The 17,927-nt window shown below is 36.1% G+C and overlaps 1 protein-coding gene across 2 annotated transcripts in view; it reads left to right on the top strand.

The window, feature by feature from the left end:
• LOC114663728 (V-type proton ATPase subunit C 1-A) overlaps positions 1-17,927 on the top strand; it is a 226,376-nt gene that overhangs the window by 135,293 nt on the left and 73,156 nt on the right. For both annotated transcript variants that reach the window (XM_051935508.1, XM_028817649.2), the window contains exons 4-6: positions 661-746; positions 8,447-8,541; positions 15,900-15,991. In XM_051935508.1, the coding sequence (XP_051791468.1) occupies positions 661-746; positions 8,447-8,541; positions 15,900-15,991 (273 nt within the window). The remainder of the gene's footprint in view (positions 1-660; positions 747-8,446; positions 8,542-15,899; positions 15,992-17,927) is intronic.

Raw genomic sequence — 17,927 nt, 5'->3', positions numbered from 1 at the left:
CAGAATGACTGTGAAGATGATCCAGTGTTAGTGCTGGTGGTACACATATGAAAATTGTTCCAGAAATAGTCTTGTTATACATGAAAATCCAGCTGCATTGTGGTTGATAAAATGAGTATTTAAAACTTTCTTCATTATTTTTATAAAGCAATGGAAGTTTGTATAATGACATTCACTTGGCAAAATTTATACCAGTTCAAATATAATGCTGCAATAATAGACTACATACATGAGTAATCGAATTGCTTAGAAAAAGGAAGGCAAGGTGTAACACCAACAATAATGAAATATCACAAAGGGCCATAAACAGTTCACAATGTGATTTTAACATTTAAAATTTTATTGGGTTGAGTTTATAGCCTTTTTTATGGCTAATTAAGGAAAGCCAAACCTAGAGCAAAAAAAGGCCTTTGGGTAAGCATTCCCATACAAGTGTCAGAGTCATTTACATGGCCTGGTCAGGCTTTGTCTGACGAAGCAGCACAATGCCACCATGTGTTATGTGAGCTGGTTGACAGGTATGTATGGGATAATTAACTGCAGACATAGTATATATTGTAAAGATTTTAAAATCTTAAAATATAATAACATGTTTGTTAAAGTAAATGTTCATTTTATTGGTGACTGACAACTCACTTCTTTTTCTTGTGCTTTATTTAGTGTGGTGAAGAAGGTGGCTCAGTATATGGCAGATGTGCTGGAGGACAGCAGAGATAAAGTACAAGAAAACCTCTTGGCTAATGGAGGTAAGGTGATAATTGCTTAGAGTTTATGATGACAGTTACAGCTACATTTAACTAGTCACATTCAAACCAAATTATTTTAATTAGTCTTAAACAAAATCAACTGAAGGATTTTCTTTTAAGGTTTCTTGTTTACATAGTGCATAGATAACCATGATTCACAAGCCACTAACAAAATAATCTATCAAATCCTATTGTTTAAAGAGTACACATGAAGAAAATGTTGTAAGAGAAATTTAAAAGCATTATATATATTGTGGTACACTTTTGAAGAAAACCATTAAGATGTAGAGAAAATATGGCACTAGAAGGATATTGCAAAGATTGGGATGTTCTTCCATAATTGGCTGAGCAAAATGAACGCTCATCATAGCAGCTGCTTAGAGGTCATACACAAAGCACAAAGTGGTTGCAGGAGTTTATGGCAGTATCTGGCCATTCCTTGAATATTAAAATTGTCTGTTGTATTCTTAACAAGTCTAAGCGTCGTTGGTAATTGAAATGCCATTTCTCACAAAGAAATAACATCAACTACCATATTTAATTTGCAACATGACACATTGATTGTTCCAAAGCCATGTTGTCTTATGGATAAGAACATGACAGAACTTTTTCGTCTCAGTTTTCAGAAGTGTTTTGTGAAAAGCCAACATAGTTCATCACACAATGAAGTGAAGTTTCTGCTTTTATGTTTTGTAATGGAAATATGCAGCTATGACACTACTTCTCTTTAAATGGTATGGCGGTTCTGGTAAGAATAGATATTTTAGGGCCAAACTTGCTGACTCTCGCCAGGAAGATGATGTTCAAAAACATTTTACTTTTCAACACAACAGCAGTCAGAAAGACACAACAAGTAAGCCATCCCTTAAAAAAATTGGGTAATGATTAACACTAGCATAAAATTGTTAACCTATATGTGTTTATGTAATGGAAATATATCCATATTTTCCAATGTATCTAGCAGCCTTAGTGCTACAGGCAAAGCAAAAGGTACCTTCAATTAAGTATTAGATGAAGCGTTATTAGTAGGGATGCTATGATCAATCGGCCACTTTTTAGAACCAGCCGATTTTTCACTAAACAAAAGACTTGATTAGTGATTAGTAAAAAAAGACTGATCACCAAAACTGATATTTTTAGCCCCTGCTTTTCTAAGCTTTTATGGTGATTTTGTTGCAGTCCTCCTTTATGTGAGGTAATGCGTATTATTATTTTTTTTTTTTTGTATCGTGCAGTGTAAAAAAGTAGCAGCGAATAGAGGCTTGTTTTATTGGTGAACCAGAGGTGTCCGTATTAGCCTTTATGTTAAAGTACTAGGGTGTTGTACCGTGTTAGCCATTATGAATGTAGAGAAAAGCCAAGCAAAATGACACCTTTTATTGGCTAACTAGAAAGATTACAATATGCAAGCTTTCGAGGCAACTCAGGCCCCTTCTTCAGGCAATACATCTTGCCTGAAGAAGGGGCCTGAGTTGCCTCGAAAGCTTGCATATTGTAATCTTTCTAGTTAGCCAATAAAAGGTGTCATTTTGCTTGGATTTTCTCTTTATGTTAAAGAAAGTGGAGTAATAAATTGAAAAAAAGTAATTGGAGAAGTCGTCCTGTGCAAATAGACAAAGGGCAAGAAAATCTACTTTAAGGAATATAGACTTTTATTTTGTCCTTTAAACTAAAACGGACATCGCTTGAGTTTGGACAGCGAGCTGGTTTAAAATGCAGAAGCTTATGCTTTTAATTGGAAAAAGAAAAGATGAAGATGAATTTCAAATTGCTGCTTAATAAACAATAGGATTTTTTTTTAAGATTTATACTGTGTTTATTATTTGTTGCTGTGTGTCATACAGCAAAAGTTTTGGTAAGACACATATACTACATAATTAAAATGTTAATCCATATTTTATAATTTCACCTCAACTAATTATGAATGTCTCGCTGATACACTGAAGGAAAAAAATACACCCTTATAAATTTAGTAAATGTATATTTTAACTGCAAAAAGCTGTAGTGCACTTGATAATTTAGAATGACTAAAACATATAAGTGCATGTATGTTTACATTCAAGCAACATTTAATTGCTAATATCAATGGATTGTATGAGAGTATATATATACATATACATAATTTTGTTATTCGAGACACAGTGAAAACTACTTTTTTAATTAAGCCTTGTTTCATTACATTGTACATTACAGAAAAAATGAAAATATATGACAGCTTGTAATTATGAGAAGCATTTTATTTTCTTTTATGCCTTATGTATTCTGGATAAATATTTTTGTACATATTTTATTAGTTAAAGTAAGTATCTTAAGGAAATTTTATTTTAGTATTTTATGGTCACTGACCAATAAGCCTACAGAATTTCATTGTGTTAATAAAAATGAACTATGTAACCTGTGGTCTATAGTGTTTTTTTATTTTTAAATACATTTTACTATAGTGCATAAGGCATTTATGTGTCTGGATATGCAGGAGCTTAGTGTAAAAAGTTTTTTAAAGTGATAAAGAAAAAAAATCAGAATTGGCCTATCAAGTAACATGAAAATCGGTGAATGGTGTTGGTCTTAAAAAACCCGATTGGAACATCCATAGTTATTAGAACTTAATAAAGGTGAAAAAGATCTATTGTATTTTGCGTTTATTTCAGCCTTCGCCAGCAAAATCTGAAAATTCAATAAGGGTTTTGTAGACTTTTTAAAGGAAAATAAGAGAATACATTTATTATGTAACTGAACAATTAGTCTTAAGTTAAAGCTTTACTTCTAATGATGATTAGTTGTATTTTGATGGAATTAAATTTGTGACAAATGTGTGATTATTTACAGCACTTTGAGCTTAAAAAGAAGTGCACTATATAAAAACTGAAAAAATATTGGAAACCCTAAAGCCCTCACAGTGCGTATTTAAAATGATACTGAAGAACATGAAAATTAAAGTTAGTAACACTAAGTTATGTATTACCTGTAATGCATCTGTTAATCACATACTATTATTTAATAAGATCCTACCAAGGGCGTCTTCTGTTTTTTAGTAAGACTTTCAAAGCATCAGTAAAAGGGGTTGCTGGTGAAATGTACACAATTAGTTAGAAACCCATTATCTTTGTGAAATGCAGTGAATCCATTTATTCAAACTGTCATTGCCAATGTCTGCTCTCAATTGATTTTTTTTCAGATCCACGGTTGTTCCCTTAATTCTTCTATGTACAATAAAAAGGTTTAAAGAATACAAATTTGATGTGGAGATAAAGCAAATATAATAGTACAGGAATCAGAGCAAAATAAAACTTTCTAAAGATCATCCTTTGATACGCTATATGCATCGTCAGATTTACCAGTCAGTCTTAAAAAAAAAAAATATTCAATAACCAGACCCAGCAGCCATGTAGTCAGTGATTTTTATCATCAATACTGCTGAATCATCAAGCAGTCATCCCTTGAGAATTTTTTTTAAATTTTATTGAATTTATTAAAATCAAATAACATTCCATACACATAACTCAACTTTTACAAAAAAAAAAAAAAAAAAAAAAAAAGGTTGAAACAAATCAACCCCCACCCCTGAGAAAGAGAACTAGGCCAGCAGTATAAAACTTTATGCTAGTAAAGACAAATGAATAGATAAAACAATAAATTAATAAAGATAAATGGAGTAAAAGAGGGGAGACAACCTGTTTCCTCAATTTAAATGCTTATTGTAAAATATTATTTATTAGATCCTGCCAGGTTTTGAAAAAGTTTTGTACAGATCCTCTATGTGCAAATTTGATTTTTCCAGTTTCAAATAGTATATAACATCGGTTACCCACTGAGGTGAGTTAGGATTCTTCATATTGACCAAGATAAGTCTACGTGCCAATAATAGTAAAGGCAATTACAGTTTGTCTGTCCTTCTCCACTTTAAGCCCATCTGGAAGTACACCAAACACAGTTGTCAGTGGATTAGGAGGGATTGTGACATCCAAGGTGTCTGAAAGGCATTTAAAGATTTTGGTCCAAAATGATATTAATTTGGTGCACGCCCTAAACATGTAACCCAGTGAGGCCGGAGCTTGATTGCAGTGTTTGCAGGTTGGATCTTGCCCTGGAAACATTTTAGACAATTTTAAACGAGAGAAATGCGCTCGATATATAATTTTAAGTTGAATTATTCAATGCTTTGTGCATATGGAGCTCTAGTGAATTTTGTGCATTGCTACTTTCCACTCCTTTTCTGAAATATTGAGTAAGAGATCCTTTTCCCACAGTTCTCTTGGATCTTGAAATGGAGGGACTATAAAATAGTTTTATATGTGAAAGAAATGCTGTCTAAGTCCTCGAGACTGAGCAATATTTTTTCTGGCATAGAGGTAGGTGGGAGGTGAGGAAAATTGGGCAGGTTCTGTTTAACAGAGTTTCGAATTTGAAGGTAGTGAAAGAAATGTGTTGCTGGTAAGTTAAATTTGAAGTGTAATTGTTCATAGGATGCAAAAACTTTATCTATGTTGTCACAAAAGCAAGGTTTGGGGCAGCCACCCATACATTTGGTTTCCTGGCTGCAAATTGTTGTTTAAATGATAGCACTGCTGTGTGAAAAACCGAGTCCAAAACAAAACTGAGGGAATAGGGAAAAGGTGGAGGCTTTTAAAGGGGAAGACAGGAAGTGAGATCAAAGGGGTCGGGCTCATGAAGGTCTTCAGCCATAGGTTCGAGCCCAGACGTGACATCACAGGGGCCGGAGCCATAGACATAGAATTACTAGACGTCGCATGACCAGCTGCATCGTACGTCAGCGTCGCCGCCATATTGTGAGTGGCACTGCTGTGGAGTGAAGTAATGAATAATGCGCTGCTTGGGATTGTACAAACCGCTGTATGCTCCAAACCAGATCATGGGGGATTACATTTCATAGGTAAGGCTGAACAATTGTTTTGGTTATATTTGGCCATTAGAAAATCCCGTTTTATAATCTTAGCACTCAAGGTCACCTTACAATAAAATTAAGCAACATTAGTAAAATTAAAACGAGAATGATAAAAAGCAATAATTAGCAAACAAACAAAGATAACTGGCAGTAACAATGCAAAATTCACAATTGGTATGCCAGTTTGAAAAGATAAGTTTTGAGGGCAGTTTTAAAATGTGTTATTGAATTGAGCCGACGTATATGAGAGGGAAGAGAATTCCAGAGTTGAGGATCACTATGAAAGAGGCTCGAGCTCCCATAGAACAGAGTTTGATGTGCGGTACAGAAAGTAGAGCTGCGGATGAGGATCTGAGTGAATGAGTGGGAGTGCAAGTCTGTAGGAGATCAGTGAGGTTGTGGAGAGCTTTAAATGTTAAGAGCAATATTTTGTATTGTATTCTGTAGTTAACAGGAAGCCAGTGAAGTTGAGACAGAATAAGTGTAATATGTTCAGTGGATTTACAACAGGTTATTATCCTGGCAACAGAATCTTGAAGTTGTAAGCGATAAATAAGTTTTTGTGGAATGCTAGATTGAATAGCATTACAGTAATCTATAAGTGAGGTGACTAGGGCATTAACCAATACATCAAGTACAGTGTTGCGTAAGAACAGGACGTCTAAAAAGTTTTCGGAGATGGATGAAGGCAGTCTGAGAAATGTTACTTATATGGGAGGAATTATTTAATAATAATAATAATTATTGCCATTATTAGTGTATAAATGGATATAAATAATTGCATGTAAACGATTCGCCAAAATCTGTTGCATGTAAATGATACTGTTTTAAACGTTATTGTTTTTTCATCAGAAAACCCAGTTTCCACATCTGCCTGTATTAGTTTAAATGGCACTTTTGCCACTCGCAATAGGGCGAACGCGCTGACGTATCGTGTCGACAGGGCAACACAGTGAATGCGCCGTCTATCTATATATGTTTATGGCCGGAGCCGGCAAGGTCTCCTTTCATAGGCTCGGTCCCGGAAGTGACATCAAGAGGGCCAGGTGGAATCTCCTGTGAATGGTCTACAGGAAAGGGAGAGAAAGAGTCCGTGCACTCAGCCACATCCCGGTATGACTGGGAACTGCCCTTACTCAAGCCCTTTAGCTGCCTCCCATGCGCATGTGTGTGACAATGTACAGATCTCTAAGTGATTTAATCCCAAATGTTTTCCAGGCATTAAAAACTGCGTACGTTTGAGAGGGTGGGAAAAGGTGGTTCTCATGCAGAGGTGCTACAGATAAAAGCTTCTCTATCTTAAAAATACTTCCTACATTGGTTCCATATTCCGATTGAGTGAAGCACAATTGGGTTGTTAGTATATTGGCGATAACTTGTATTTATTGAGGTACAAAGCAAGGAATATTAAGAAGTACTGCAGGATTTTATTTCTATTGCAGACCAGGCCTGTGTATGTTTGTCTATTTCTGTCCATGTCCAGGTTTTTATGGTTTGTATGTTTGCTGCTCAGTAATGAAATTGAAAGTTAGGTAGAGCCATGCCGCCTTCTGCCTTAGGTCTTTGTAGGGTCGCCCTTTGGATACGTGGATGTTTTGAATTCCAAATAAATTAGCTTATGGTTGAGTCTAATTTCTTAAGAAATGATCTATTGATGTATATTGGAATGTTTTGAAATAAAAAGAGAAGCTTAGGAAGGATATTCATCCTAACAATGTTAATTCTTCCAGCTAAAGTGAGATGAAGGGTTGACCATCTATGCAAGTCTTGCTTACTTTTTTCCATACAGATGGAAACATTTTGTTGATAAAGAGCTTTATATGTACCCCTAGGTATTTAAACTGATCTGCGATGATAAAAGGGAAGGCGTCCAATCTAATATTGTATGCTTGAGAATTCACTGGGAAGTGCACACTTTTATTCAAATTGATTCTGAGACCAGAAATCTTTTGAAATTCTGTTAGTGCTGTTAGGACTGCAGGCACAGTATTTTGTGGGTCTGATATATACAGTACCATATCATCCCTTGAGAAATTGATTGGATGTGGCTTCAGTGTTGCACCTACCACAGATACTATATAACTCCCCACTAGTATTTCTGTTAAAAAATACCACTTAATGTTTAATATGCAAAGTTGGGATGTGTGTGTTTATGTTGCGGTTATCATTAATAAATGCTGTGCTGTTGCTTGGCACACAGATGATGGCTGTTGTAGTTTTACACTGATGACTCCTTTTTTATGTTTGTGCCATTTTATGTTAGCATGAATGAATTAAAATAAAAAGTCTGCCTTTATTTTAGAGCTTTAAAATATTTGCATAAAGTGATTGCTTTAACAATTTCAATTCTGGCATCATAAATGTAATGCTGCGTGATGACATGTTTTTCAATCAGTATTAACATTACGAAATCATCAGTATTACTCAGCATTAATACTTAATTGACTTGCATTTAGTTATGTGCAGTTCCTGAATTATGTTTCTAAATGATCTATGCAAGGCATAAATAAAATTTAAACATTGTAAGTAAACAAATACAGTATGCTGTTCTAAATTATCTATGAAAGACATAAATAAATACAAATATTTTTGTTGTTAAAATTTTCAAATTAATTTTGTTGTGTGTTCTTATGAACATGACACCTACCTGTTTGAGGAATTATTAGAAACTTTGTATAACAAAAATACCTTAGGTTAACAACACTTAAAGCCATATTTAATAAATTCTAATTAATATTTACTTGTAGTTCCCTTAAATCAAGTTATTTTAATGTCTTTTATGTGCATTTCTATGCAGTTGATTTGGTCACCTATATAACCCGATTCCAGTGGGACATGGCAAAATATCCAATTAAGCAGTCCTTGAAAAATATTTCAGAGATTATCGCAAAGGTAAGAACACTGTGTGGTGTTTTTTTTAGTTTCTTGCCTTTTTTTGCTTTCTTCCATCAGGTAATTTAGTTTGCTGTTGTTACCTTGCACTTTCTGTCCATTACCAGTAATGTTTTAAATGAGAAAACTACTGATCTGGTTTACACTGGCAAAATTCCTGCATCATTTCCTTACTCATAACTCAATGGGGCTTTGCTTTGATGGGCTGCCTGTACAGAGACTGGAACCAACCTGGCAGAAAAATACATAAAAATCAACTGTACACAACAATCCATGTTAAAATATCACTTATCTGGCATAATTCACAAAGAAAAGCTGAAATTCTTTTAAGAGATTGAAGTCTATTTTGGGATAGGAGAGTGTATAAATTAACATCTGGGAATTATGAAAAATTTGGTTTAGCTGTAAGTTTGAACACTTTCTTGCATTAAAGGAGAGCACGTAAAGAAATTATAGGTATGTGAATGGAGATAAGCAGATACTGTAGGTTGGATGTATATAAATACAAAATAAAGTGAATCACATTATATGTTACATGTGACTTTGGAGGCTTGTTTAGAGGTGAGTTGATCTTTCTTCAAGAAAAGCATTTACTTACAGTATATACCGTGCATCCGGAAAGTATTCACAATGCATCACTTTTTCTACATTTCGTTATGTTACAGCCTTATTCCAAAGTGGATTAAATTAATTTTGTTTCCTCAGAATTCTACACACAACACCCCATAATGACAACGTGAAAAAAGTTTACTTGAGGTTTTTGCAAATTTTATTAAAAACAAAAAAACTGAGAAATCACATGTACATAAGTATTCACAGCCTTTGCTCAATACTTTGTTGATGCACCTTTGGCAGCAATTACAGCCTCAAGTCTTTTTTAATATGATGCCACAAGCTTGGCACATCTGTCCTTGGCCAGTTTCACCCATTCCTCTTTGCAGCACCTCTCAAGCTCCATCAGGTTGGATGGGAAGCGTCGGTGCACAGCCATTTTAAGATCTCTCCAGAGATGTTCAATCGGACTCAAGTCTGGGCTGTGGCTGGGCCACTCAAGGACATTCACAGAGTTGTCCTGAAGCCACTCCTTTGAAATCTTGGCTGTGTGCTTAGGGTCGTTGTCCTGCTGAAAGAAGAACCGTCACCCCAGTCTGAGGTCAAGAGCACTGTGGAGCAGGTTTTCTTCCAGGATGTCTCTGTACATTGCTGCAGTCATCTTTCCCTTTATCCTGACTAGTCTCCCAGTCCCTGCCGCTGAAAAACATCCCCACAGCATGATGCTGCCACCACCATGATTCACTGTAAGGATGGTATTGGCCTGGTGATGAGTGGTGCCTGGTTTCCTCCAAACGTGACGCCTGGCATTCACACCAAAGAGTTCAATCTTTGTCTCATCAGACCAGAGAATTTTCTTTCTCATGGTCAGAGAGTCCTTCAGGTGCCTTTTGGCAAACACCAGGCGGGCTGCCATGTGCCTTTTACTAAGGAGTGGCTTCCGTCTGGCCACTCTACCATACAGGCCTGATTGGTGGATTGCTGCAGAAATGGTTGTCCTTCTGGAAGGTTCTCCTCTCTCCACAGAGGACCTCTGGAGCTCTGACAGAGTGACAATCAGGTTTTTGGTCACCTCCCTGACTAAGGCCCTCCCCCCCGATCGCTCAGTTTAGATGGCCAGCCAGCTCTAGGAAGAGTCCTGGTGGTTTCGAACTTCTTACACTTATGGAAGATGGAGGCCACCGTGCTCATTGGGACCTTCAAAGCAGCAGAAATTTTTCTGTAACCTTCCCCAGATTTGTGCGAGACAATCCTGTCTCGGAGGTCTACAGACATTTCCTTTGACTTCATGTTTGGTTTGTGCACTGACATGAACTGATAACTGTGGGACCTTATATAGACAGGTGTGTGCCTTTCCAAATCATGTCCAATCAACTGAATTTACCACAGGTGGACTCCAATTAAGCTGCAGAAACATCTCAAGGATGATCAGGGGAAACAGGATGCACCTGAGCTCAATTTTGAGCTTCATGGCAAAGGCTGTGAATACTTATGTACATGTGCTTTCTCAATTTTTTTATTTTTAATAAATTTGCAAAAATCTCGAGTAAACTTTTTTCACGTTGTCATTATGGGGTGTTGTGTGTAGAATTCTGAGGAAAAAAATGAATATCATTTTGGAATAAGGCTGTAACATAACAAAATGTGGAAAAAGTGATGCACTGTGAATACTTTCCAGATGCACTGTAGGTAGCACCCTGTATCAATGTGAATGACCTTATAAAATATATTGTGCAGTTGAATGGCACCAGTCCACCAATGGTCCATTATGTTGTTCACAAAAAACAGACACTTTTTCCCATGACACTCAGTGTATTTTCTGCTACTCTGCCATGTTTCTGTAAATAATAATTAAGTGTAAGCCAAAACATTACAGTGCATTCACCTTAAAGAGCATCCTCGTACTGTTGAAGTTGTGGATAGATTACGTGAAAATAATTTTTTAGTAAATATTTTCACTTTTCTTAAATCTGACGAATTTTAATGTGTTTAAGAGCAAATCCTAACAATGTAATTTTAATATTATATCGTAAGAAAACAAAGCTTAAATGAAGCAGTCCTGAAACTACTGAGACTTGTTTGAGAAAATTATGTTATAAATACTGTGCCTTTTTGTTATTTCTATCTTGCATCATAGTCATGAGCACAAAAGCTATAACCATGTGCTGCTTAAAGCTTTCATGCACCATCTGGCATCAGAGGCATTGGATTAAATTGTCTGTTTTTAATTTAACAAGAAATCTCAAGGACATTATAATATTCACAAACTTGCCAAAAACTTATTTGTCATTCGTCTTTGATGATGTTAGATTATCACAAAAGACACAACTCACCTCCACTATGTATATACTTTATTTTCTTAATATAGGAAACAAGATGAAAGGGGAAATAAAAGAATTCCCATCTAGTTACATGAAATACCAAATGAACCTTAACAGCAATATCTGTGACAGTTTGCACCAGCAGCCCAGATACCACTTGGACCTGAGACAGTCGAAAACATGATCAGCATGAGCTGAGCATTGAGGACACAAACACTTAAGTGTAGGTGAAAAGTGCTTAAGTAATTTTAGTTACACTAACAGAGGATCAAAAACCCAACAGTGGAAAAAGAAAATTATCAAAAAGAAACATACTCACGAGCCATGGCGCTTCTTTCTAAAAACTCGCCTACTCCGAGAACTGAGAAACCCCAAGGAGCAGGAGTGACCCCTGTCACATAATTGCCAGCTGCACACTACTTTTCGGGCCACATCCAACCGCCTGCCTCAGCTCATCATATGCACCGGCTCCTCCCCAAACTTGCCATTACTTTTCTCTTTCAATTTTAACATCCAAGTCTGTTAGTGTTCCAAATTCTGTTTCTCAGTTATTCTGCTGTTTTCTGCCCAGGGTCCTTTTATCCTTCATTTGCGTGCAGGTGCTGTGATTATGGACCCCAGAGTTTTAATGAGGCAATTCATCGCCATGCATGACCACACATGAATGCTTGGCTGGCCAATTACTCACTAGCACCCCAGAGCCACTCCGTCATGCTACTGTTCACACCTATACCCCTTCATGCCATTTATTTAAAGAAACACTCAATGCTACAAACCTAAATACGTCTTATCACATAATCAATGGTTTTTTTTTTTTGTTTTTTTTTGTTTTTCCCCGTCATAAACTGCCTGTTGTGGGTCAGATATTCAGAAAACCACTAGAACTGATCACATGGCAACATTTACCACCATTCTTTTTAAGCTTTTAGCAAGGAGAAGAAAAATGATTATGATCCCGAATCCTGAAATACAATATTAAATTATTTTATATTCTCTATTTATATATTAATATCTTAGTAGCAAAAAGAAAAATAATATCTTCCATTTACTAGGTCTCAGCTTTTGGGTTTTAGAGCAGTTTTTCATTTGGATCCCATGTTTTGATACATTGCAATGATTTTATTATTGTTAATAGTGATATCTTTCTTGGAAAAACTAGAACCTCAGATAGCTTTCATAGTCCATATAAATTTCAGAGTTTGAATTTAACCAAATTGAAACTGGAACTTTGTTTAGCAATTACTATTTATACAGGCAATGTGGCCTACATTTTCAACAATTGAAACAGTATTAGAAACAGGAAAATAACACCACACTCTTTGAATATATCCAGCATTGCTTGGGGCACTATTCTTTGGGTAGGTATATGAAAAATTAAATGCTGTCATCTCTGTAAGTAGACCCAAGCTGACAGAGCTTAAATGATACTGTTGGAAATATTTCTTTATGACTCAGAAACCTGCAGATGTGGAATCCCCACTGTCCAACTCATTTTGTCATATTGCAGCCATTTGCTAAAATCATTTAAATTAATTTTTCCCTCATTAATGTACACACAGCACCCCATACTGACAGACAAAAAAAAGAATTTTTGAAATTGTTGCAGATTTATTAAAAAAGAAAAACTGAAATATCACATGGTCCTAAGTATTCAGACCCTTTGCTCAGTATTTAGTAGAAGCACCCTTTTGAGCTAATACAGCCATGAGTCTTCTTGGGAAAGATGCAACAAGTTTTTCACACCTGGATTTGGGGATCCTCTGCCATTCCTCCTTGCAGATCCTCTCCAGTTCTGTCAGGTTGGATGGTAAACATTGGTGGACAGCCATTTTTAGGTCTCTGCAGAGATGCTCAATTGGGTTTAAGTCAGGGCTCTGGCTGGGCCATTCAAGAACAGTCACAGAGTTGTTGTGAAGCCACTCCTTCGTTATTTTAGCTGTGTGCTTAGGGTCATTGTCTTGTTGGAAGGTAAACCTTCGGCCCAGTCTGAGGTCCTTAGCACTCTGGAGAAAGTTTTTGTCCAGGATATCCCTGTACTTGGCCGCATTCATCTTTCCCTCGATTGCAACCAGTCGTCCTGTCCCTGCAGCTGAAAAACACCCCCACAGCATGATGCTGCCACCGCCATGCTTCACTGTGGGGACTGTATTGGACAAGTGATGAGCAGTGCCTGGTTGTCTCCACACATACCGCTTAGAATTAAGGCCAAAAAGTTCTATCTTGGTCTCATCAGACCAGAGAATCTTATTTCTCACCATCTCAGAGTCCTTCAGGTGTCTTTTAGCAAACTCCATGCGGGAGTTGGCCTTAATTCTAAGCTGTGTGTGTGGAGACAACCAGGCACTCTCTCTCTCTCTCTCCCACGTCTCTCTCTCTCTCGCCCGAGCGTCTCTCTCTCTCTCTCTCTCTCGCCCGCGCACGTCTCTCTCTCTCGCGCGTGCGCGTCTCTCTCTCTCTCTCGCACGCGTCTCTCTCTCTCTCGTGTGCGCGTCTGTCTGTCTCTCTCTCTCGCACGTGTGTCTGTCTCTCTCTCGCGCGCGCGTGTCTGTTGTGTCTCTGTCTCTGTATATATATGTATATGTATGCATATGTATGTGTATGTATATGTGTATATGTCTATATGTGTGTATGTGTGTGTGTGTATGTATATATATATATATATATATATATATATATATATATATATATATATATATATATATATATATATATATATATATATATATATATATATATATAAAGTAAAAAACAACTAAGTCAGTTCATTCATCCTTGACTATGAAACCCCTAAATAAGATCTGGTCCAACCTATTAACTTCAGGTCATGTCATCAGTTGATTAGGGTCCACCTGTGTGCAATCAAAGTGTCACATAATGTCTTTATAAATAGAGTGCAGTGAACTGTGTAGTGTAGCAATTGGTTTCTGTCCTCCCTGGCCATCTTACCGTACTCTTATTCTATGTTAATTAGTGTTGTCTTATTTTAATTCTTACTTTCTTTTTTTCTCTTCATCATGTAAAGCACTTTGAGCCACATTATTTGTATGAAAATGTGCTATATAAATAAATGTTGTTGTTGTTGTCTGATAGGGCTGATTAACAGGGGCACCACGAGAAGGTTTGCTACAAACCCCCCAGCTCTAAAGATCAGATGGAATAACTAAGTACTGAAGAACACCAAACATCCTGTTTACTTAGGGGACTGTCTTTTAAAGAACATATTTTTAAACTCAAAAAAAAGATATCCAGCAGGAATTATCTCCTTAGCAAACACATCCTGGGGAACAGACCCCAAGACCCTGCTATCAATGGCTTTGGCACTTTGTTATTCAACAGCAGAGTATTGTGCACCAGTGTAGGCTAGGTCAACCCATGCCAATAAGGTTGACCCTGAGCTAAATGGTGCATGCCGAATCATCACCGGCACATTGCGAACAACGTGCATTCCTCCTTTATACAGGCTGGCCAGGATCACACCTCCCGACAAGAAATTAGTTCAAGAGTAGAAAGGTTCAAGCAACTGATGGACTCCAGACACCCACTTCACCATCACCAGGAGGTAAATCGACGACTACCTTCTCGTCAGAGCTTCGCCACATTGGAACCCCTTAATCCAAAGCAGTTCACAAAACATAGGCTCCAGAGGTGGCGAGAGATGGACTATCGCCCTCTCAGTGAAGCTCTTCCTACACCTCAAAAGCATCTACCCAATGGAACATCCCTCTCTAGGAAAGACAGGGTCGCACTTAACCGAGCTAGGTCAAAGGTGGGCATAATGAGGGACAACCTGTTTAGATGGGGCCTCACAACAAGCACTGAATGTCCCTGTTGTGAGCCCACCCAAACAATGGACCACATTCTCCATGAATGTTCCTGAGGCCCTTCATGTACTGATGAAGATCTTAAGGATGCTAATGACGCCGCTGTTACCTGGATACGGCAGTGATAAGATATGATGATGATTTATAAATAGACCTATTCTGAAAGGCCCCTGACTCGGCAATACCACTAAGCAGGCAATATTAAGACCGAGGAGAAATCCAAACAGGTCAGACACAAAGTTGTAGAGAAGTATATAAAATATATACCAAATTTTGAATACCCCACGGAGCACCATTAAAATCCTTAAAGACTGTTAGTTAATTTTGGACACTTTTTGCTTTTGTATTGGTTTTTATTTGGTCTTTCTTTGTTTTTCTTTCTAATGTTACCTTTAAATATTAACTCAGTCTAAACGAAAGAAAATTGAAGGATAAAATTTGTCAGAAAAATAAAAATTGTAATATCAAGTCCAATGTATCTAACATTTTAATGATTTAGACTAGTGGCCAATACATGTTGCTAAAAAGCTTCTTTCTTTCTGACTATTGTTAAATTACAGTTTTGCTGTATTTAGGTAATAGCTGGAGCTTTAATGCCTGAACTGTTTAAATCACACACGTTTTTAAATGTATGCTTTGTTTTTTTCTTTTCACCACTTTATAGCAAGTCACACAAATCGATAATGATCTGAAGGCAAGGGCATCGGCCTACAACAACCTGAAAGGAAATCTACAGAACTTGGAAAGGAAGAATGCGTAAGTAGTCATTTATTTTAATGTCCTTCTGTACATTAAATAGTTTAATATAGAACAATGTTATTTCAGTTTCATAAAATTATATAAATTTCTCTTATCTAATTTTTGTGTAACCTTACCTTTGATACATGTATGTGTTTCACTTTTGAATAATTCCTCCTACTTTTGATTTGTGTCCTTTGTTAGAAAGTACCCACTTTGATTGTGTTTTGAGATTTGTCATATATTTTTGCTTATTTGAGTAAGTTAAGTACACAAACACAAAAAAGAGCAGCACAGGACACAAGTTAATAAAAGTAATGATCCAGTGAAACATCCATGATTAGGGTCTGAATAAGGACTAATAATAATTCTTTACATTTATATAGTGCTTTTCTGACTACTCAAAGTGCACTCCACATAGGGAGGACCAAGGCCGCAAACCCAAGATTTCCTTACTATGAGGCAGCAGCGACATATAGCTCATGAGATGACTGAAAGAGCAGTGGAAAATTGCAGACTTAATGTGAAAGTCTGGTTAAGTTTAAGTTAGTGTAAATTAGTAAGAAAAAATATGCGAGTTACACTATGACGCATGATATTTGAGAAGTGTTATTAAAAAATGAAAAACACTTGGAAATGAATGGAACCCACCAAGAACTTCCCCTCCTTACTCCATACGGTTATTGATAGTGCACATTTTTTCACTCTCCCTCCTTTCCTTGAAATCCTTAACATACCCGAACAAATCTTTTTGAGTGTCTTTATCTCAGTTGAGTTGTATGTGTAACAGAACAAATCAAGGTTAATTGCCTGTTTTAATTTGCTTTTATTATTGAATTCCTTAATTCAACCACTTTTCATTATTTTGGAAATGTCCTGCTCTGTTCATGATGTGGCAGGCAATGAAATGTTCAGATTTTCAGATTCAAAATTAATGAAAGATGAAATGTTCAGATTCAAAAATAAAAATAACATGAATGAAAATAACACATAATAAACCTGCGAACTCAGAATTCAGACATGACGATGATGCAACAATTGCCTTATGTTAAAGGAATAAAATTCAGATTTTTCTTGTATGCAACTTAACCTATGTAGTTTGTGATAATGAGCAAGATACATTTTTAACCTCATGTTTTCATTTATAACAGAGATTTAAAAAAGGTTTGATTTAATACAAACCAATGGGGACCAGTGCTGTACATTTGTACAAAGTAGCCTTCTATTTTTATTCACCAAAGATTTGGAACAACCTGCCATTAGATATTTGTCAGGCTTCTTCTCTTAGTAGTTTTAAAAAGCAGCTGAAAAAATACTTTTTTACCCTGGCTTTTAGTTAGTTTTCAATGTGTTTATATTCAAGTATTTTTATTTTTACTTTTAACTATTTTTTGTGTTAATATGATTTCTTAATGTTTAAGTGTGATCTTATTATTATTCTATTTTGTTTTTATTCTTATTGTGTTTTTTTTTTTACTATTTATTTGCACTCTGTACAAAGCACTTTGAGCAGCATTCAGATTTATGAAATGTGCTGTATAAATAAAAAATATTATTGTTGTTTTTATTGGCAAACAAAGAAAAATATCCATAAAGGGAAAAAAAAAATCTCATTACTCATCCAACCTAATTAACCTTACTTATCTAGTCACATGCTGAAAACATGCAAAACACATTCTTTTTTTCTTAAAATATTGTTAAGTGGATACTTCTGCACATCATAAACACGAAATGGAAGTCTCATAGGATTGGCATTTTGAATAGAAGATAAAGACTGTTGACCAATAAATGTAACTAAGAATTCCTGACATTCTAAATCAAGTCAATAAGCACAATTAAAATTACTTAAATGCATTAATATAACATAGATTAAACTTATAAATAATAGTAACTTTGTATTGGTCTGGTTACTCTGCCTGACTGGGTTCCTGTTGCTCATTGTGACATACTTTGA

Source organism: Erpetoichthys calabaricus, chromosome 13 (assembly GCF_900747795.2).
Source record: "Erpetoichthys calabaricus chromosome 13, fErpCal1.3, whole genome shotgun sequence".
NCBI classification, from domain to species: Eukaryota; Metazoa; Chordata; class Cladistia; order Polypteriformes; family Polypteridae; genus Erpetoichthys; species Erpetoichthys calabaricus.
The sequence above is the reverse complement of the archived record's forward strand: the minus strand, read 5'-3'. Positions and strand labels throughout refer to the sequence as shown.